Source organism: Ahaetulla prasina, chromosome 16 (assembly GCF_028640845.1).
Source record: "Ahaetulla prasina isolate Xishuangbanna chromosome 16, ASM2864084v1, whole genome shotgun sequence".
Classification (NCBI taxonomy): domain Eukaryota; kingdom Metazoa; phylum Chordata; class Lepidosauria; order Squamata; family Colubridae; genus Ahaetulla; species Ahaetulla prasina.
The window spans coordinates 12547191-12570496 of record NC_080554.1 but is presented as its reverse complement, the minus strand read 5'-3'; the positions used below and the strand labels follow the sequence as shown (position 1 = coordinate 12570496).

General features: G+C 43.2%; 1 protein-coding gene across 3 annotated transcripts in view; it reads right to left on the bottom strand.

Moving 5' to 3' along the window:
- The window catches only part of GPSM1 (G protein signaling modulator 1), a 98180-nt gene extending 78592 nt beyond the window's left edge, over positions 1-19588 (bottom strand). For 2 of the 3 annotated variants that reach the window (XM_058159736.1, XM_058159738.1), the window contains exons 1-6: positions 19368-19588; positions 18036-18171; positions 17444-17589; positions 15653-15776; positions 14377-14492; positions 6697-6852 (exon numbers count right to left, since the gene is read on the bottom strand). In XM_058159736.1, coding sequence (XP_058015719.1) covers positions 6697-6852; positions 14377-14492; positions 15653-15776; positions 17444-17589; positions 18036-18171; positions 19368-19588 — 899 coding nt within the window. Of the gene's footprint in view, positions 1-6696; positions 6853-7770; positions 7887-14376; positions 14493-15652; positions 15777-17443; positions 17590-18035; positions 18172-19367 lie in introns of all 3 variants that reach the window. The other variant, XM_058159737.1, reaches the window with a different exon arrangement.
- Positions 19589-23306: the final 3718 nt, after the last annotated feature.

Below are 23306 nucleotides of genomic sequence, written 5' to 3'. Positions count from 1 at the left end.
CCAAAAGCGCAGTCCAAGACTACCTATAATTTGTCATTTCTCTTCCAAGGGCTGAGGTACCTTTTGGGGAGGGGCGTGGGGGGGGGAGGAAAGGAATGCATTGATTAGTATTTACCTTGCTGGGTTGTTGTTTTTTTTTAAGGGGGATTATTCCCAATGGAACACAACTGCCATCCTATCTCATGCTATCTCAGGACAACCCTTGTTCCCCAATTCCATCTTATTTCACTTGGGGGGGGGGGGCTCCAAGGGCAGAGGGACTACAAGTCCTAACATTTCCAGCCAGAATGATAATACCGCAAATAGTTCTGACCTTGTTAGAGCCTCACGTGTTCTTTATTTTGCTGTGTGCTTTTCTAGCCCATCAAGAAACCTTGAAGCCGGCCAAAAAATGTCAGTAAAGACACTTAATTGCCAATAAACGTTATTAACAAAGAACTTTGGCATGTTTACCTGATGGGGGACACGGGACAGGTAGTATGCTGGCTGGGGAATTCTGGAAGTTGGTCCATACAGTTTAAAGTTGCTAAATTAGAGAAATGCTATTCTAAAACATGACCATATTTGGTTGATACAACTCGGGTTTCTTTTCAAATCCAAAAGGAGACAGAAAAGTTAACAGCCAGACAAACTGGTGAGCTTGAAGTCTTCTGCCCAGCTTCAATCAATCAGAATAGAGTTGGAAGGGACCCTGGAGGTCTTCTAGTCCAACCCTCTGCTCAAGCAGGAGAGCCTATACTATTTCAGACAAGTGGCTGTCCAGTCTCTTCTTAAAAAGCGATGAAGCATCCACAACTTCTGGTGGCAAGCTGTTCCACCGGTTAATTGTCTTCACAATTAGGAAGTTTCTCCTCAATTCCAGATTGCTTCTTTCCTTGATTAGTTTCCATCCATTGTTTCTTGTTCTGCCCTCTGGTGCTTTGGAGAATAATTTGAACCCCCCTCTTCTTTGTGGCAGCCCCTCAAATACTGGAAGACTGCTCACGTCACAATATTTCTTCTTTTCTCTAGTCTGGCCATACCCAGTTCCTGCAACCGTTCTTCATATGTTTTAGTCTCCAGGCCTTTAATCATCTTAGTTGCTCTTCTCTGCACTTTTTCCAGCCTCTTTTTTATAAGCTAAAAGGAGCAAAGTGACCGAAGGAATTAAGAGGGGACCTGCATTGGAAAGGCTCCTCCAACAATTGCAGGGACACATATTATTGTTCGAGATGTTTGAGAATTCTGGGAGTAGAAGTTCACACATCTTAAGTTGTTGAGGTGGAGAAACACTGTTTCATAATAAATAAGTGGCTTATATCAAGACACACACACCCCATCGCCGCCACTCCTGTCCCTTAGCCATCCAGGTTTGACAGTCGAAACAAAACCCCAGGAAGTTAGTTGTGTCTGGTTTTGGGAGAAGCCAGTGGATAATAAATGCAGCAATACACAAAAACACAGTCAGACATTCATCAGGTCATGTTCTGCCATGTCATTTCTGTTACAGGTGGCATGGCTAGGGAATTTACCAGGGAAAAGATAAGAAAAGATGGCAATGCCACCTTGTGGTAAAACAAGAAAATAAAGAACAGAGATGGTTAAGCTCCCAGCGAACTTTTTGTTATACAATTTGGGGTGAACAACACCCTTTGAATCAGTGGTGAAATCCAATTTTTTTTTAACTACCGGTTCTGTGGGCGTGGCTTGGTGGGCATGGTGTGGCTTGGGGGTGGGTGGGTGGCAGGGGAAGGATACTGCAAAATCTCCATTCCCACCCCACTCTGGGGCCAGCCGGAAGTGGGATTTGCCGGTTCTCCAAACTACTCAAAATTTCTGCTACCGGTTCTCCAGAACCTGTCAGAACCTGCTGGATTTCACCCCTGCTTTGAATAGTGGTGTCGTGTCCCACTCCCACTCCGACGAATGAGTCACGGAAGTCCGTAACAAACTTGGCAACGAAGCCTCTGCAGCTTGACAAGTTCCTTCGAGGTTTATCAGGGCAGGCAGAAATCCAAGTTGTGACTTCAGTGATAGAGTCTGATATCAGCAAACTAGAGAAGACTTTGCTTGACTCAAGGTTGGAATGCCAAAAGCAGGTCCTTTATATAGGCTGTGGGGTGTGGCTCCATGACTCAGCATTTATCCAGGCCTGCCCCACCCCTCCTTCTGCTGGCGTCGCCTCTCAGATCTCCGGAAGCGAGGGTCTACCCACTCTTAATTGTCTTCAGCTGTATCTGCTGGCAGCTTCTGGGAAAGGGAGGGGTCAGAGGGAGTAGGCCCGGGTAATTCCACCACCTGGCTGGCTTCCTGCTCTGAAGGCTGAGCCAGAGGAACACACGCTGTATGAGTGAGGTTTATCGGGCTTGTCCTTCCACTCCTGGAATCCTCTCCGGGCATGGGGTCAGGGCCGGGGGCTGGAGTCACGACAGGCCGTTCATCTTCATTATCAGACTCGGAGTCTGATAAAAGGCCCGGTTGGAGACGGGAGGGGCCCGGCTGAGGAGAAGAGGGAGGACGAGTCACAACAGGTGGGTGAATAGGAATGGAGTTGCCAGGGAATCAGGACCACTCTTCAGGTGATCCTGAGGACACCGATAAACCTCCAAGTGCTTCAAGGATCCTCTAAAAGAGGGGTCTCCAACCTTGGCAACTTTAAGCCTGGCGGACTTCAACTCCCAGAATCCCCCAGCCAGCAAAGCAAAGCTGGCTGGGGAATTCTGGGAGTTGAAGTCCGCCAGGCTTAAAGCTGCCAAGGTTGGAGACCCCTGCTCTAAAAGGATGCAAATGACCAGCTGTCTGCAAGGAATATAAATCCTTCCATTCCCCACGATTCTGTCAGAACCGAGGAAGCTTCTGGGATGAGAACCAAAACGTCTTCAAAAGAAAAAAAAACCAAGAAAGTCCAGAAAAAGCACCTGTGGGACAACCATGACCTGTGGATGACGGAGAATCTCTACAGACTTGTAGTCTTGATATGCTGAGGGGGGAAAAAAGGTGCTTGATTTCAGGGATAGGTTTGGGAAGGGTTTGGCTAATCAGATTTCATCTTGATTAGCAGCACCCGGTTTCACTTAATGACCATCCAAAGCTGGACAGTCTTAAGTAGAGACTTGACTAGATACTTGATACAGATTAAGCGAAACCTGGCTCAAAAACAGTAACTGAGAGAGATCTTGGAGTCTTAGTGGACGATCCCTTAAACAAGAGCCAGCGGTGTGCAGTAGTAGCACCAGCCCTGTTTTGTCCCCCTCGCCTCAGTCCGAGCGATGGCTTAATTAGCCGGCACTATCAGCTCTGGCAGCAAACTAGCGAGCGTCTGCCAAGTATCTCTGTTATCTCCCTTGATGCCGATGAGTCAACAAACAGTACTTCAGCTCTAGTCAAGCAGTTGATTTGCCTGCTACGAAGAGGCATAGCAACCCTTGCTGCTTTTATATCCTGTGGGGTGTGGCTTCATGACTCAGCACTTCCTAGGCCTGCCCCACCCCTGCTTCAATTGTTCCTGCCTCTCCTGCCTATGAAACCTAGGGTCCAGCCAGGCCTGATTGCCATCAGCTGGGTCTGGAGGCGTGGCCTGGGGGAGGGAAAGAGTCAGGGCACGGAGGCCTCGTTATGTCCTCCACCTGGCCTGCCTCTGGCTCCTGGAGCTGAGCCAGGGAAACCAGTGCTCCCGAGGTAAGTCCTGATGGCCCTTCCCCCTCACTTTCCAAGTCACTTTCTGGCAGGGGGCCCGGCTCGGGGAGCGCAGACACAACAAGCCCCAAAAGCTAATACAATCCTTGGTTGCATAAACAGAGGTGTAGAATCAAAATTAGGTGAAGTATTAATACCGTTTTATAAAGCCTTAGTGAAGCCACACCTGGAATCCTGCATCCAGTTTTGGTCACTGCATTACAAAACAGATGTTGAGACTTTGGAAAAAAGTGCAGAGAAGAGCAACTAAGACGCTTAAAGGCCTGGGAGTATAAGACAAATGAAGAACGGTTGCAGGATTTGAGTTTGGCTAGTCTAGAGAAAAGAAGGACTAGGGGGGACATGATAGCAGTCTTCCAGTATTTGAGGGGCTGCCACAAAGAGGAGGGGGTCAACTTATTCTCTAAAGCACCAGGAAGCAGGTGTTCTGTCTCCCCCAACCACAACCAAGAAGACACGCGAGCTGACTATATTTGCCAGCAATTTATTCCTACGAAAGATATCAGTTCTGGCAATGAACCTGCGATTGCCTGCCAAGTTCTCTTATCTCCTCAGAAGTCAGCTCGTACTTCTGCAACAAGTAGTTGCAGTTCATTGCTGGAGCAACCAAGAGTTCAGAAATAAACAGAAATCCAGAAGCCAAATTCTTAGTCTCGAAATATTGCAGCCAAAGTTTCCAAGAGTCAGTTTTTGTCCGTCACAAGAAGCTATAGAGCAGCTCCTCCTGCTATTATACCCTGTGGGGTGTGGCTCCGTGACTCAGCACTCTCTAGGCCTGCCGCACCCCTTCTTTTGTTGTTCCCATCTCTCCTTTCTGTGATGCCTGGGATTTAACCAGGACTGATTGTCAGCAGCTGGGTCTTGAGGCATTGCCTGGAAGGGGGAAGGTGCGGGAGAAAGAGGCCTCGTCATCTCCTCCACCTGGCCTGCTTCTGGGACCTGGAGCGGAGCCAGAGAGGAAGGTCCTGCAGAGGAAAGCCCTGTCGGCTCTTCCCCCTCACTCTCTGAGTCACTCTCTGCCAGAAGGCCAAGGTCAGGAGCCGAAGACACAACAGCAGGACAAGAAATAATGGATGGAAACTAACCAAGGAGAGAAGCAACCTGGAATTAAGGAGAAACTTCCTAACAGTGAGGACAATGAACCAGTGGAACAGCTGGCCTCCAGAAGTTTTGGGCGCTCCATCACTGACGGCTTTTAAGAAGAGATTGGACAACCATTTGTCTGGAATTGTAGAATTGTAGAATTGTCCTTCTTGAGCAGGGGGTTGGACTAGAAGACCTCCAAGATCCCTTCCAGCTCTTTTCTGATTGGATTGGATTGAATGATTGAATGACTATAGCAACTGAAGCCAGTCCTTCCTTTCCCCCAGCAACCCCAAGGAACTGGGAGAGTATGTGGGAAAGAGTCTGAAGTGAATCCACGGAATTACCCAGGACTTCATTCTGCTGATCTCCAAGGCCTGAAAACCCTAGTTTCCCAGGTATCTCAACTTCACCTTTGGGACTGAACTGAGAGAACGTGTGCCGTTCTCGACAAGTGGCCAGCTCTTCTCCCGAAGCAAAACATCTATCATAGGATCTCAAGTGACTTGCTGGTTCTAGACTTTGGAAAAAGTACAAAGAAGAGCAACCAAAATGATCAAAGGCCTGGAGACAAAAACATACGAAGAACAGTTGCAGGAGTTGGGTTTGACTAGTCTAGAGAAAAGGAGGACACAGGGGTGACCTGATAGCAGTCTTCCAGTATTTGAGGGGCTGCCACAAAGAGGAGTGGGGTGGGGGGTCAACTTATTTTTCAAAGCACCAGAGGGCAGGACAAGAAACAATGGATGGAAACTAATCGAGGAGAGAAGCAACCTGGAATTGAGGAGAAACTTCCTAAAAGTGAGGACAATTAATCAGTGGAACAGCTTATCACAAGAAGTTGTGGGTGCTTCACACACACAGGTTGAAGGTTTTTAACAAAAGACTAGGTAGACACATCTGAAATGGTGTAGGGTCTCCTGCTTGACCAGGGGGCTGGACTAGAAGGGTTGGTTCTGCAACCCAACAAGACAGACACAGACTTCAGAGGATAATTAGAACTGCAGAAAAAACAATGGCTACCAACCTGCCTTCCATGGAGGACCTGTATACTGCACCAGTCAAAAAGAGGGCTGGGAAAATATTTATAGACCCCTTGCATCCGGGACATAAACTGTTTCAACTCCTACCCTCAAAATGACGCAATAGAGCACTGCACACCAGAACAACTAGACACAAGAACAGTTTTTTCCCGAAGGCCATCACTCTGCTAAACAAATAATTCCCTCAACACTGTCAAACTATTTACTGAATCTGCACTATTAATCTTCTCATCGTTTCCATCACTCATTTCCTCCCACTTATGACTGTATGACTGTAACTTTGTTGCTTATATCCTTACGATTTATATTGATATTGTTTCCTGATTGCTTATTTGTACCCTAGGACTATCATTAAGTGTTGTACCTTATGATTCTTGATGAATGCATCTTTTCTTTTTATGTACACTGAGAGTGTATGCACCAAGACAAATTCCTTGTGTGTCCAATCACGCTTGTCCAATAAAAAAATTCAATTCTATTCTATTCTATTCTATTTTATAAGACCCCCAAGGTCCCTTCCAGCTCTATTTTGATTCTGATTCTCTTTGTGGGTGAGCTTAGTGCCTGAAAACCTCACCACTCAACCCATCCCAACCCAACTTAATTCAACGGAAGTGAAGCCAACTCAACCCAACTTAATTCAAGCCAAGCTAATTTAAGCCGAGCCAAGCCTAACATAGCTACTATCCTTGGCAGTCACCATTTGTTACCAAATCATCTTTCCATTCCTTTCGTTTCTTATCAGCATAAGATGGACGGTTCCTCCCAGTTCACCATAAAGCTGAACTAACTTCCTGAACTGGATGTTTGTCATTTTAACAAGACAGACCTCAAGATCAACACCAGATCAAAAAAGAAAAACACAAAAAAAGCACCAAAAACAGATACTTCTTACCTGTCTCCAAGCTCCTGGGCAATGGCCAGGTGCTTCAGGTGGTATTCCACAGCCTTCTCGTAGTCTTCAAGAAGGGTGTACGTGTTTCCAAGACTGTAGCATGTCTGAGCTTCCACTGTTTGGTCCTTCAGCTGCCTGGAGAGATGGAGGGTTTTCCTAAATTAATAGAGAGAGAGAGAGAGAGGAGATTGAGCACTTCTTCAACTAAATACCGAAGCCACCTCATATTCTGCCCGTATTGAAAGATCACCTTCCCCAAGCTGGGGTACTCCAGATGTGTTGAAAATATGTCTGGAGACCCCCAGGTTATGAAGACCTACAAATCAATGGATCTTATTGGGTCAAAACAACTATAACAGGTCAGATTTACTGGATCCTGTAATGTTTACGTGGAAATAGAACAAATAAATGATCTTATTGTTGGAGATGCCCCAAGAATCAAAAGACATGTTTCTTTAGTGTACTAAGCTGTTACAGTCTGAAAACTTTTACATGAGTTTGATCCCATTAATACTGTTATATAATAGTTTAATATTTTGAGACATCCTTTTGAATACGTACATATTACAAGGAAAAATGCTTGGACAACAAAAATGAATTCTCTGCACTCTTCCTGTCACTAAGAAAGTTATGCTTCATCACGGGAGGTTTTTAAGAAGAGACTGGACAGTCACTTGTCTGAAATGGTATAAGATCTCCTGTTTGAGCAGGGGGTTGGACTAGAAGACCTCCACGGTCCCTTCCAGTTTCTGTCCTGTTCTGTCCTGTCCTGTCCTGTCCTGTCCTATCCCATCCCATCCCATCCCATCCCATCCCATCCCATCCCATTCCACTCTACCCTACCCTACCCTATTCTGTACCCTGTTCTGTCTATTCTATTCTATTCTATTCTATTCTATTCTATTCTATTCTATTCTATTCTATTCTATTCTATTCTATTCCTATTCCTATTCCTATTCCATATTCTATTCCATTCCATTCCATTCTATTCAGAGGACACAGGATCCCTTTGCCATGAATCCAAACAGATCAGATCTGGAGGGTACTGGCTTCCCCTGAGAGACCCCCGCTTACTTGTAATACTCTGCGGCAATATCGAAGCTCCCCAAGAAGATGTGAGCATTGGCCAAGTTGCTATATGCTCTCCTCTCAGCGGCTCTGTCTCCAAATTCCTTAGCGATGTTCAGCCGCTAAAATGGATAAAGTCATGAGTGCCACTGCAGGGATATCACCTCTATTAGGGCATCATCTTCATCGTAAAAAAAAATAAAAAAAAATAAAAATCGTAGTCTTCCCCAGCTGACATAGATGTCAATCCTGAAGTGAACTTGGCTTCAGGGTTGCTACACAACAGTTAGATGGGTTTTTGTAGCCAAAACCAAGAATGTTTTCCCTGTGGGAACCAAGGACATTCTCTGGCTGGCCAGAGGAGGAGCGAAGTAACCAAGCAACTGGCCAGCACTTTGATTGGACAGCGTGACCAGTGATTTAGGAGAAAGAGGAAACGTTTACTTTTTTTTTTTTTTATTCAAAAAGTTTTACAAAATTTTTCCCCTTTCCCCCTCCTCCCCTCCCTTCACAACCCCTCCCCCGACTTCCGGAACGAGCACAAGGTATAGTTAAAAATAAAACAAACATATGCTAAAAATTTTCATCCCAACTTAATTGTACCCTACAATCATCAATTCCTAACTTCCCCAAAAGCAATCAAAATAATACATCATAATCATTCAAAACAGTCTGATAACTCTTAGTCTGATATCTACGTTGAATATAGTCAATCCATTTTTTCCATTCCTTTAAGTATCTTTCTTGCGTATTGCCTTTCAAAAAGGCTGATATCTTCGCCATCTCAGCCAAATTGGCAACTTTCAATATCCATTCTTCTATTGTTGGTACTTCTTTTTTCTTCCAATATTGTCCTATTAGTAATCTTGCTGGAGTTATTAGATTTAAAATCAATTTAGTCTCAATTACTGTACAATCGTAATAATTCCCAACAAGAAAAATTGCGGCAGGAACTTTATCTTCTTTTCCAGAACATTTTGTAAAATCCACCAAATTTTTAACCAAAAGGCCTTTATGTCCTTACAAGTCCACCAAATGTGAAAATATGTAGCGTCATCACAATTACATCTCCAACATTTTGCTTGCATTTCTGGATACATACGATAATTTTTAGGATCTAGATGCCATCTATAAAACATTTTATAAAAATTTTTCCCTCAGATTCTGTGCCTGCGTGAATTTAACATTTCTAACCCAAATTTTTCCCACGTTTCCAATAATATTGGCTCCTGAAAATTTTGTGCCCACTTTATCATACAGTCCTTTATCAAGTCCCTTTCAGAATCTATTTCAAGTAACACATTATACAATCTCTTTATATGCTCCTGAGACTGATTTCTAATTTGCTTTACCAAATTTCCTCGTTCTGCTCTATACCAATTTTCTGATCTCCTTCCATCTAGCACGTAGTTGCTCATATTGAAACCAAGTATAATTTTTCCCTTCCTCTCTTAATACTTGCAGAGATTTTAACTGCAAATTACCTCTTTCAGTATACAAAAGATCTTTATATGTAATCATTTCCTGATTCTGTTCTATGTTTATATTTTCTACTGTATGTCTAGGACTTGCCCATATAGGAACCTTATAATTTAGTTTATAAGAGTATTTTTCCAAACACATGAAGGGCATTTCTTAGCACATGATTTTTAAAGGCCTTATCCACTTTTTGTCATAAATTAAATATGCATGCCATCCATATAGCAAATCATAACCTTCTATATTCAAAATTCTGTCCTCTGTTAAATTAAACCAATCACTTATTGCAGAGAGAGCAGCTGCTTCATAATATAATTTAAAATTAGGCATTTTAAACCTCCCTTTCCGAGAATCTTGAATTATTTTCATTTTAACCCTAGCTTTTTACCTTCCCATATAAATTTGTTAATTCCTTCTGCCATTCCTCAAGATTCTTATCTTTCTTAATTATTGGTATCATCTGAAGAGGAATAAAATCTAGGTAAAACATTCATTTTAATAGCAGCAATTCTCCCAGCAAAGATAATTGCAATTTTTCCAAACAATCAACTCCTTCTGAACTTTTGCCATAAAACCTCATAGTTATTCTTATACAATTTCACATTTGATGACGTAATATAAACCCTAAATATTTAACCTTCTTTACAATTTCAAATCCTGTTACTTCCTCTAGTTTTTCTTTCTGTTGTCTGGCCATATTTTTATTATCACTTTTGTCTTTTCTGATTTACCTTAAACCCTGAGACATTCCCATATTGATCAATTATTTCCAACAAAGATTTACTAGAATTTATAGGGTTTGTTAAAGTAATCACCAAATCATCTGCAAAAGCTCTTAACTTATATTCATACTGTCTAACTCTAATTCACTCTATCTCCTTTACTTCTCGTATTTTATCCAATAATGGTTCTAGAGTTAAAATAAACAATAATGGTGATAAAGGACATCCCTGTCTTGTTCCTTTCGCAATCTTAAAAGGTTCTGTTAAGCTACCATTGATTATAATCTGTGCTGTTTGCTCTCCATAAATTGCCCTAATTATTCTTAAAAAACCATCTCCAAATTGCATCTTTTCTATTAATTTAAATAAAAAATCCCAATGCAATCGATCAAAAGCTTTCTCTGCATCGAGAAAAATAAATGCTGCTGGAATAAAATTTTTCTTTTCTAAGTACTCCAGTAAATTAACAATCTGCCTAACATTATTCCTCATCTGTCTCCCTTTTATAAATCCAGATTGATCATTATGAATTCTTCGCTGCAGAATCAACATTAATCTATTAGCTATTATTTTAACAAAATCTTATAATCATTATTTAAAAGTGAGATTGGCCTATAATTCCCAGGTTTAGAACAATCCTGTTCCTCTTTTGGTATCAATGAAATAAAGAGGTTCTCCATGAGAATTCCCCTCCTAGTTGTATCTGATTAAATAATTCCTTAAGTGGACCTAACATCTCATCCTGTAAATTCCTATAATAACTAACTGTAAGCCCATCCGTACCAGGAGTTTTCCCATTTTAATTGTTTAATTACCAAAATAATTTCTTCCGAGGTTATAGGCGATTCAATTCATCCGTTTGTTCTAAAGTTAAATTTTTAACCTTATATTCCTTCAAATAATTATCAATATCCCTATTCAATATATTATCTTTAAGATATAAATTTGTATAATATTCTAAAAAGCTTTTTAATTTTATCCTGTTGATATCTCTCTTTACCTTTATATTCTATTTTTCTATAGTACGTTGTTTTGTCTTTTCCTTAAAGTATATGCTAACCACCTACCAGGTCTATTTGCATTACAAAAGTATTATGTTTGGCATATTGTATATTTGTTGCCACCTGATCAGCCATTATCATATTAAATTGATTCTGTAGTAACTTTATTGCATCTTTAAGTTTTTGATCATGTGGTTATGTATTAATAATTGTTGTTTCTTATAAATTTCCTCTTCTAAATACCTACGCTGTCTTTGTTGCTTATTTCTCTGTCTATTATTAAGATATATTAATACACCTCTCATAAAAGCTTTACTGCAGTCCCAAACCATTTCTATCGATGTTTCATTATTCAAATTATAATCAAAAAATTCTTTCATCTGCTTTTTACATTGATTTACATTATCCTGATATCTAAACAAATTTTCATTTAATCTCCAAGTTCTTCTACCCTCTTTTCCATATTGCAATTCCATCCAAACAGGACTATGATCAGACAAACATCTTGGAAATATCTTAGTTTTCTTCACCCTAAAAAGCAAATCATTAGAAATTAAAATAAAATCAATACGTGAGAAGGATTGATGCCTATCAGAGAAAAAGTATAGTCTCTTTCCTCCAAATTTAGTCTCCATACATCTCTTAACTCAAAATCTTCTATCATATCAAAAAGGATTTAGGCAGCTTTGCATGTGCAGGTATCTTCTTGGAAGAAATTCTCTTGTCCTTTCGTGTATCTATTACTCCATTCCAATCTCCCAATATAATACGATTTATAATCCCATAGATTCAGCTTATCATATAACATTCTATAAAATTTTTCTTGTTGCTGATTGGGTGCATATATACCAAGCAAGAGAGTCCTTTTTGTTTCTATTGTAAGTTCAATAGCAATATATCTTCCGTGAATATCTGCCTCTATTAACTTGGCTGGTATATCTTTTCTCAAATAAACCACTATGCCATGTTTTTCTCCAAAGCTGAAGCAACAAAATCTTTACCTAACTTTGAGTTTCTTAGGTACTTTTGATCTGATAATTTAATATGCGTTTCTTGTAAGCAAATAACATCATTGTTAAATTGTTTCAAATAATGAAATATTTTTCTTCTCTTCTGAGCTGAGTTCAAACCATTGACATTCCAAGTCAAGATTTTATTTGCCATTACTGGGCTGCTGAAGCCTTTGAGCAATCAACTGAAGATCGCCCTCCCGTATCTTCGGCCGTGCTCCTCCCACCGCTTCTGTAGCAGAATCCTGAACTTTACTTTGAGTTTGTTGCTCCTTTTCTTTACGCTTAAGGGCTCCTCGTCAGTCTTTGTTCTTGTGGTTGTTCCTCTGATGGTAACATCACTGGAATCACCTCAGCTTCCACACCCATTTGAGTCTCTTGAATTCTTTTTCTATTATTTCTATTTCAAATTTCAGCACTGTAGAAAGAAAATCTTTGGCCTTAAGCACTGTGTCAATACGATATCTCCTTCCTTGATAATACACTGTCAAGCCAACTGGAACCTCCCATCTAAATTGAATCTGGTATTTCTTAAGTTCTTGTGTAAAAAATGTAAAGTCTTTTCTATCCCTTAACATCTTGGGAGGATCTCTTCAAAACCTTCAACTCCTGTTCCCTATTTTCAAGTTTTTCTGAAAAGCAACTTGCAAAATTTGATTCCTCACTGTTCTTTTCAAAAAATAAACCACGATGTCTCTAGGAAGTTTCTTTTGCCTAGCAATCCAAGAATTAACTCTATAAATTTTGTCAATTTGATAAGCAACCTCTTGTGGATCAAGTTCAATAAATTCAGCCAGAGCTTCTGATAAAATTTTTTTTAAATCTTCCCCTTTGTCCTCATTCAAACCTCTAATTCTCAGAGCTCCTTCCATCATTCTATACTGCATCACCACCACTTGATCTTCATTTTATCCAATTTGATTTGCATTCCCCATTCTATTTTCTATTTGTTGATTTGACTGAACAATTTCTTGCACCTCCTCCTCCACCACCTCCAGTCTTTTGCCAAACCTTGAAAAGCCATCAAGATATCTTCTCTTATTTTTTATTATTCTATTCTATTCTATTCTATTCTATTCTATTCCATTCCATTCTATTCAGAGGACACAGGATCCCTTTGCCATGAATCCAAACAGATCAGATCTGGAGGTACTGGCTTCCCTGAGAGACCCCAGGTTATGAAGACCTACAAATCAATGGATCTTATTGGGTCAAAACAACTATAACAGGTCAGATTTACTGGATCCTGTAATGTTTACGTGGAAATAGAACAAATAAATGATCTTATTGTTGGAGATGCCCCAAGAATCAAAAGACATGTTTCTTTAGTGTACTAAGCTGTTACAGTCTGAAAACTTTTACATGAGTTTGATCCCATTAATACTGTTATATAATAGTTTAATATTTTGAGACATCCTTTTGAATACGTACATATTACAAGGAAAAATGCTTGGACAACAAAAATGAATTCTCTGCACTCTTCCTGCCACTAAGAAAGTTATGCTTCATCACTGGAGGTTTTTAAGAAGAGACTGGACAGTCACTTGTCTGAAATGGTATAGGATCTCCTGTTTGAGCAGGGGGTTGGACTAGAAGACCTCCATGGTCCCTTCCAGTTTCTGTCCTGTTCTGTCCTATCCTATCCTATCCCATCCCATCCCATCCCATTCCACTCTACCCTACCCTATTCTGTACCCTGTTCTGTCCTGTCCTATCCCATCCCATCCCATCCCATTCCACTCTACCCTACCCTATTCTGTACCCTGTTCTGTCCTGTCCTATCCCATCCCATCCCATCCCATTCCACTCTACCCTACCCTATTCTGTACCCTGTTCTGTCCTGTTCTGTCCTGTTCTGTCCTATCCTATCCTATCCCATCCCATCCCATCCCATCCCATCCCATCCCATCCCATCCCATTCCACTCTACCCTACCCTATTCTGTACCCTGTTCTGTCCTGTTCTGTCCTGTTCTGTCCTGTTCTGTCCTGTCCTATCCCATCCCATTCCACTCTACCCTACCCTATTCTGTACCCTGTTCTGTCCTGTCCTGTCCTATCCCATCCCATTCCACTCTACCCTACCCTATTCTGTACCCTGTTCTGTCCTGTTCTGTCTATTCTATTCCTATTCCATATTCTATTCCTATTCCATATTCTATTCCTATTCCTATTCCTATTCCATATTCTATTCCTATTCCATATTCTATTCCTATTCCATATTCTATTCCTATTCCTATTCCATATTCTATTCCATTCCATTCCATTCCATTCCATTCCATTCCATTCCATTCTATTCCATTCCATTCCATTCTATTCAGAGGACACAGGATCCCTTTGCCATGAATCCAAACAGATCAGATCTGGAGGGTACTGGCTTCCCCTGAGAGACCCCCGCTTACTTGTAATACTCTGCGGCAATATCGAAGCTCCCCAAGAAGATGTGAGCGTTGGCCAAGTTGCTATATGCTCTCCTCTCAGCGGCTCTGTCTCCAAATTCCTTAGCGATGTTCAGCCGCTAAAATGGATAAAGTCATGAGTGCCACTGCAGGGATATCACCTCTATTAGGGCATCATCATCATCATCCTAGTCTTCCCCAGCTGACATAGATGTCAATCCTGAAGTGAACTTGGCTTCAGGGTTGCTACACAACAGTTAGATGGGTTTTTGTAGCCAAAACCAAGAATGTTTTCCCTGTGGGAACCAAAGACATTCTCTGGCTGGCCAGAGGAGGAGCGAAGTAACCAAGCAACTGGCCAGCACTTTGACTGGACAGCGTGACCAGTGATTTAGGAGAAAGAGGAAACGTTTACTTTTTAATTAGGTGAAAGCAGTGAGAACTTTCTGAGTCGGCTTTGACCTGTTGTGCCAATTTGATGTATCCAATGAAACTGTTCTTTGAGGAATTTGCCTGCCTCAGAGTTCTGCCTTCTGTGGGTGCATTACTTGGAACGCTGACAGTATATTTGGCAACCAAGGAGTTCCAAAAAGTACATTGGCATGCTTATTGCTTTGTTCGAAATTCAGGGCCCCCCAAAATTCCCACGCGGTTTTATTTGCACATAGTTCTTGACTTATAACCAGAATTGGGACTGGAATTTCCATCGTTAGTCACTGCAGTCATCAGTAGAATTGGATCCAACTGATAGTTAAATTATCAGTAAAGTTTGTATATATTTATCAAGGTTCCGACTGATGAACCCAACCAAGCAAGCACCATTGAGACGATCTAATCTTTTAATGCAACACTTTATTGAGTACATCATATCGGCACAGAATGAAAGCAAAACCAGCTCTGGCTAATTCACATGCAAACCACTGATTAGCGTAAGTCACGTTGTCCAATTGAGTGTCGGTATATTGTTATGGGAAAATGTCTTTAGGTTTAGGCAAACACCTGCAGAAGTGTCCTTGGTCCCCACAGGTTGACTCAAGTGATGCCTGGAGTCTGCATTCCAATTCTCTTTCCCTCCCACCTGGTTTGTTGGCAAGCTGAGAAGCAGTAAATAAATGCGCTTTGAACTTGACAACATTGTTGTAATAAATCTTTTAAGGGTGGTCCTCAACATATCTTCGTAAGGGTCTGCATGGCTCTGATTCCTATCTCCCTGCCCCCAATGCTGTAGAACTCTACAATGGGTCAGAAAGGAGATTCCCACCTCTGCCCCGTATTTCACCTGCTTATGGAAGACGATCGCTTTGGTGAAGTTGCCCAACAGGTAGTGGGCATTGCCGAGGTTGCCGTAAGCCCGGCCCTGCGCAGCTCTGTCAGCCAACTCCTTCACGAGGGAAAGGTTCCTCCTACAGGTAAGCCAGAAAAAAACACCAGCCTTTAATGCTTGAGAAAAGGACCAGAAATCCATTTCAAATAGGAAAATCATATATTCCTGAAAGGCATCATTGATTGCCACCCTTCCATTTCCTCACTTATCACTTCTCCCTTTTCCTGTTAAAAACTCAGGCTTTTGTCTGGAGTTCGGTTTCAAATTCTGCCCTCCAGAGGCACATTTAGCAATAGCAATAGCCCTTAGACTTGTATACCGCTTTACAGTGCTTATACAGCCCTCTCTAAGCGGTTTACAGAGTCAGCCTCTTGCTTCCAACCATCTGAGTCCTCATTTTACCAACCTTGGAAGGGTGGAAGGCTGAGTCGACCTTGAGCTGGTGAGAATTGAACGTTGGCAATGGGCAGAATTAGCCTGTAATACTGCATTCTAACCACTGCGCCACCACAGCAGATATAGGTAGGTAGGTAAATGATAGATAGATAGATAGATAGATGGATGGATGGATGGATAGATAGATAGATAGATAGATAGATAGATAGATAGATAGATAGATAGATAGATAGATAGATAGATAGATAGATAGATAGATAGATAGATGATAGAGATGGATGGATGGATGGATGGATGGATGGATGGATGGATGGATGGATGGATGGATGATAGATAGATAGATAGATAGATAGATAGATGATAGAGATGGATGGATGGATGGATGGATGGATGGATGGATGGATAGATAGATAGATAGATAGATAGATAGATAGATAGATAGATAGATAATAGAGATAGATAGATAAGGATAGATAAGGATAGATAAGGATAGATAGGTAGGTAGGTAGATAGATAGATGATAGATAGACAATAGATAGACAGTAGATAGATGATAGATAATGAGAGATAGATGAGAGATAGAGAGATAGATAGAAATAGCACTTAGACTTATATACCACTTCACAATGCTTTACAACCCTCTAAGCGGTTTACAGAGTCAGCCTCTTGCCCCCAACAATCTGGGTCCTCATTTTATCCACCTCGGAAGGACAGAAGGCTGAGTCAACTTTGAGCCTGGTGAGATTCAAACTACCAAATTGCAGTCAGCCGGCAGTCAACAGTACTGCACTGCGGGCTACTGTTGTTACTGTGCCACCAGGGCTCATTTAGGATGTTAAAAAAACGCTGTGAGATTTTCCTGTGGTCTCCTCTCCCGTCTGTAATGGATGACGTTCCAAGGCCAGACAAGGCAGGCCAAAATTACCTGCTGCTGAGGCTTTTTTTAAGGGGCAACACAGGTAAATAATCCACTGAAGAACATCATTACACTAATAATGGAGGTGGAAGGTTTGACGGGGTAGAAAAGCTACGAGGGGGTGGGGTGGGGTGGGGAATTCATTCTCCCAATTTCTCAAAGTGAGGCCAAAGTAGAAAAAGAAGTCAAGTCAAATCTAACCACCTGAACTGGTTGGGAAGGGGAGGCAGGCCTGCCAAGAGACTTCTCACCAACTTCTTGGTGGCCAAGAATACCGGCGAGAAGTACCACCAGCCTCAGTTTGCTTGGCTGTCTTTGCAATCCAAGAGAACCTCTGGAAAGATTGTGAGTGCACAAGGACCACCCTGAATATTGTGGGGTCTCAATGGGACCCTCCCCCACTCCTCTCCACCTGCGGAACACCACTCACTCACTTGTAAAATTCGGATGCCTTTTGCAGAGCCTCCTGAATCTCCTGGGGCAGCTGGCCTGGTTCCTCCTGGGGCAGGGACCACAACGCCTCCTTGCCTTTGGCATGGTAGACATTGCCAATGTTATACAGTGCTCGGGCCTCCCCCACCTATCAAAAAAGAAAAAAGAAAAGACGTCATGGGGTGGGGTCTCTCCAATGATTGCCACATTCACAATCCTGTCACGGTGCAGGTACTGGTGTCAGACCTGCCCCAGTCTGATCCCTCAGGAAAGAAAGACCCTCGACTCCATTTGGTGGAAGTCATAGATTCTTTTACTAAAAGATGCTGGCTGCACTAAAGTCAGGCTAGAACCGAATTTACCACGCTCAAAACAATACAGAAAGTTTTCCCCACATCCCAGTCCTCTTCCCACAACCAGTCCATCATCGGCCAGTAAGAGTCTTCCTAGATGTTTTGGGAATGCTGTGGTGTTTAGGGTAGTTCACAGGCTGAGTGTAAGGCTGAAGGGGTCTCCTCTCCGCTCTTCCCCACCCAATGCTGCTGTTTCCCTGTCCAGGGAGGCTGGATGGTTGCTGAGGGGTCAACAACCTACCTTGTCTCCTTGCTCCTGCGAGATGTCCAGATGCCTCTGGCAACAAACCAAGGCTTCGTCGAACTGACCCAGGATTTTCAGCGTGTTGCCAAGATTACCGCTGGCTTTGCCCTCTCCTATTCGATCGCCGATGGTTCTGTGGGCATTGGGAAAAGATGCTGGGAGTTTCTCTTGGAAGGAAGCCAGGTGGAAGTGAGGAATGGCTGGGGTGGGATGGGGAAAGAGTGTTTTCAGATTGGGCATTGCATTTCCTCCTTTGGCCTGCTCAGGGGCTGTGAGGAGGGGTGGGATTCAGCCAGTTAGGACCAGTTCGGGCCAAACCGGATGCTAATTTTACATCTGGTTTTCCGAACCAGTAAGGACTGGCTGTCCCCCCCACTCCCTCCAAGGAGTCTCCACGCAGCCCGTTTTGGATGCCTGGTAAGTGCAGGGCCCGTGTGGAGGCTCTGCGGGGGTGCTAAATGGCCCTCCTGGAAGTTCTGGAAGTCTGGAAACAGGGCCATTTCCGGCCTTCAGAGGGCCTCTGGAGCCCGGGGGAGACCGTTTTTGCCCTCCCGGAGGCTCAAGAAAAGCCTCCGGAGCTTGGGGAGGGCAAAAACGCTCCCCTGCCCTGGTGCAGGAGGCCAAGTAGGCCACGCCCACCATGGCCACGCCTACCCAGCAACCAGGCAGAGAACCTGTTGCTATAATTTTTGAATCCCACCCCTGGCTGTGAGTAGGCATGGTATGCTGGCAAATACCATCCAAGGGAGAAGAATTGAAAATGTTGGCTTTTTTTCCTCAGCAGTTCCATGTTTTATGGGGGGTAATGATGTTTAAGGCATAAAATTAAGGCATTTTTTTTTTTATCTCTTAAAGCCGGGGTCTCCAACCCTGGTAACTTTATGACTTGTGGACTTCAACTCCCAGAATTCCTCCTTCAGCCGGCCATGCTATCTGAAGAATTCCAGGAGTTTGAAGTCCTCAAATCATAAAACCCCCGAACGTTGGAGACCGCTGCCTTTTGCAATGCAGTCCAAAAGCTGCAGCCCCAGTCATTCTGGATGAGTTCTGAGGCTTGCAAATTCAGCGCCGGGAGTCTGCAAAAACTCTCCAGCCCTTAGTTTTCTTCTCACAGGGTTGAAAGCTCCAAGCGCCAGCCTGCCTGCCAAGCCCTAGTCCAGGGGTCTCCAATCTTGGTCCCTTTAAGACTTGTGGACTTCAACTCCCAGAGTTCCTCAGCCAGCTTTTGCTGGCTGAGGGAATCTGGGAGTTAAAGTCCACAAGTCTTAAAAGAGCCAAGTTTGCAGACTCCTGCCCTAGAGGGCCCAGTTCTGGCTGTAGAACCCTTACCTGGCCAGCGTGAGATCGTGCTTATGGTACTCCAAAGCTTTGGCATAGTCCTTCAGATAGAAGTAGGCGTTGCCCAGTTGGCTGTAAATGGCGCTGAGGGTCTTTAGGTCCTCCGTCCCCACCTGGACTGCGTGTTCGAAGAAGGTGGCTCCGGAAGGGAAATCCCCCGCCTTGCACGCCCGTTCTCCTTCCAGAGCTAATTCCAAGCACGAGGCCTCCATCCTTCTAACAGAAACAGACAAACGATCATTGTCAAAACATCATTTCCTAGAAATTCTCTGCTTGTGCCAGAGAAACTGTCTAGGCCAGCGGTCTGCAAACTTGGCTCTTTTTAAGACTTGCAAAGCTGGGGGAGGGGGTTGGGAGACGAAAAGCTTTGGATGTGGTTATTTGGATTGGACTTTACCTTGTGATTGACCCGGGAAGCCGGGGGGTGGGGGAGGGAGGGGGGTGTTTTGTTTTTTTGGGGGAGGGAGGGGGAAAAAAGGGGGGAAATGTTTTTGTTTTTTTTAAACTCTTTCAATAAAAAAAAAAAAAAAAAGACTTGCAAAGCTGGCTAAGGAACTCTGGGAGTTGAAGTCCACAAGTCTTAAAAGAGCCAAGTTTGCAGACCTCTGGTCTAGGCTTACGAGCAATGGGGAGAATGGAGGATGTTGTATTCTTTAAAAAAAAATGGTGACCAAGTCGAGAAAGGAAAAGAAGCATGGTTGAAACCTGCTCTTGTTTTGTTTGGACCAAAATCTGTCTTCAACTTGTTCTGGGAAATCCGGGAATGATGCCCACAGCGGGTTTTGAGAAGGGGCTTAAACCTGGAGGAATAGCTGTCTTATCAAAGCCATCCATTCATCACATTTAATGGACAACCAATTAAATATGATTCAAGAATGTGCTGCAGCAGCCCAAAAAGCCAATGCAATCTTAAATTGCATGAACAGAGGGATACAATCAAGATCAGGTGAGGTACTAACACCACTCTATAAAGCCCTAGTAAGATCACACCTAGAGTATTGCATCCAGTTTTGGTCCCCACACTATAAAAAAAGATGTTAAGACTCTAGAAAGAGTGCAGAGAAGAGCAACCAGGATGATGAGGGGACTGGAGGCTAAAACATAGGATGAACTTTTGAAGGAACTGGGCCTGGCTAGTCTAGTGAAGAGAAGGACCAGAGGAGACAGGATAGCGGTCTTCTGATATTTGAGGGGCTGCCACAGAGAGGAGGAAGGGGGTCAAGCTATTTTCCAAAGCACCCGAAGGCCAGACAAGGAATAATGGATGGAAACTGATCAAGGAGAGATTCAACCTGGAAATAAGGAGAAATTTTCTGACAGTGAGAACAATCAACCAGTGGAACAGAAGTTGCCTTCAGAAGTTGTGGGAGCTTCATCACAGGAGGCTTTCAAGGAGAATCTGGACTGCCATCTGTCAGAAATGGTGTAGGGTCTCCTGCTTGGGCGGGGGATTGGACTAGATGACCCTTCCAACCCTAGGAGTTGATGAGTTATTCTGTTATTCCTAAACATTTAATCAACTTCTGCAACATATGGTCAAACAATATCTACAAACACGGCATTTCAAGTCTGCAAAATTATCCCATTAAAAGCTTTTCAGTTTCTTCCTTTGGTGTTAATAAATTCAGCCTTGTTCGCAGACGGAAGCCTCCACTGGTTTTCAGTAACCACTCCAGAATACAAGGAAGATTAAATAAAGTAAGGAAAATATATGCTAGTAAGCCACAGCATGTTAAAATACTTGCAAACATTGATTTTTTTTAAAAAAAAAAACTGGGTAAAATATTGATTTGGCCTAAAACAGCTTTAGAAGTTGGACCGCACACCAGGCAGTGGACTCAGGACAAATAAGTAAGTGGGGGCCAATTGATGGGAATGACAGACAATTAAGACTAACTCAGATTCAGGATCCGTCAAAATGAAGGCTCCTTTGTGTATTTATTGATTTTTATTTATTTTTTTAGCAGCCACAAAATCCTGCAAGTGGGTCTGTATTTATGAGGCATCAAAGCGACTGGACGCTGGCCAGGAAGTTTTAACTAAGGAGAAAATGCAGATTTTTGAGAACCAGAGAATCTAGAATAGAATAGAGTTGGAAAGGCTTTGGAGGTCTTCTAATCCAGGGGCCTCCAACCTTGTCAACTTTAAGCCTGGGGGACTTCAATTCCCAGAATGCCCAAGCCAGCAAAGCTGGCTGGGGAATTCTGGGAGTTGAAGTCCCCCAGGCTTAAAGTTGACAAGGTTGGAGGCCCCTGTTCTAGTCCAGCCCCCTCCTCAAGCAGGAGACCCTACACCCCGGGGCCTCGGGGGGCTGCAGCAGACACAACATAACCTTTTTGATACCGAGTGCCCAAAGCTCACATGTAAATGCACACTACACATGCCAGAACCCCCAAAATACAATGTGAGTGCCTGCCCCCACGCATATACCCCACCTACCCCTGTTTTGGCTTCCAAATTGGTGCCAGAGGTTTTCCAGGAGCAAAACGGAGCCATTTTTTTCCATTTTGGGCCTGGAAAGCCTCCTGCGCCAACCTGCACCCCCGTGCATGTGCCCCTCCCCAAATACACACACACACACACACACACACACACACATGCCCTACCCCCGGTCTCTGTGCAGCAGAGACCCGAAGACCAGCTGGCATGGTCCAGCCAGGCTGGGGGAATGGCTGACATGCCTGCAGAGAGGTGCTGTCGTGTCCCATTCCCCCTCCGATGACCGGGTCTGGGAAGTCTGTATCAAGCGTGGCCACGAAGCTTCTGCAGCTTTGCCAAATTCCTTTCAGATTTCTCAGGCAGGCAGGAATCCAAGGTGTGACTTCAGCAAACCAGATGACACTTTGCTTGACTCAAGGAATGCCAAAAAGCAGATCCTTTATATAGGCCATGGGGTGTGGCTCCATGACTCAGCACTTATCCAGGCCTGCCCCTCCCTTCCTTCTGCTGATGTCGCCTCTCCATTCTCCGGAAGTGGGGATCCGTCCACTGTGAATTCCCTTCCTCTGGATCTGCTGCCAGCAATTCTAGCAAGTGGCTGGCTTCGTGCTCACACACTGTAGGAGTGAGGTTTGTTTGTTCATTCCTGACATTCTGTCCGGGCATGGGGCCAGGGCTGGGGGCTGGAGGCATGCCAGGCCGTTCCTCTTCATTATCAGACTCTGAATCTGATAGCAGGTCCGGCAGGAGGAGGGAGGGGCCCTGCTGAGGAGAGGAGGGAGGACAAGGCACAACAGGTGCCATAAGGTTCACCATCATGGCCCTACACCTTTTCTGACACATGGCAGTCTGATCTCTTCTTGAAAGCCTCCAGTGATGAAGCTCCCACAACTTCCGAAGGCAACTTCTGTTCCATGGATTGATTGTTCTCACTGTCAGGAAATTTCTTCTTATTTCCAGGTTGAATCTCTCCTTGGTCAGTTTCCATCCGTTATTATTCCTTGTCTGGCCTTCAGGTATATTAATAATGTATTATAGAATAGAATAGAATAGAATAGAATAGAATAGAATAGAATAGAATAGAATAGAATAGAATAGAATTTTTTTCATTGGCCAAGCGTGATTGGACACACAAGGTATTTTTCTTGGTGCATATGCTCTCAGTGTACATAAAAGAAAAGATACCTTCATCAAGGTACAACATTTACAACACTTAATGATAGTCATGGGGTACAAATTTAATACTTAATGATACAACAGTTAATGATAGTCATAGGCTACAAATAAGCAATCAGGAAACAATATCAATTTCAATATAAATCATAAGGATACTGCATTATTGCATCTAATGAGTCCTTGTGCAAATGTCATTGCAATTATTATTGTTACTCAGCCGAACCTGAAGGATAAATATTAAGCTTTCAATAACTAAAGGCAAACAACCCCTCAACCATTGTAAACTCCCAACATGGCATGTCACATTAACACCTA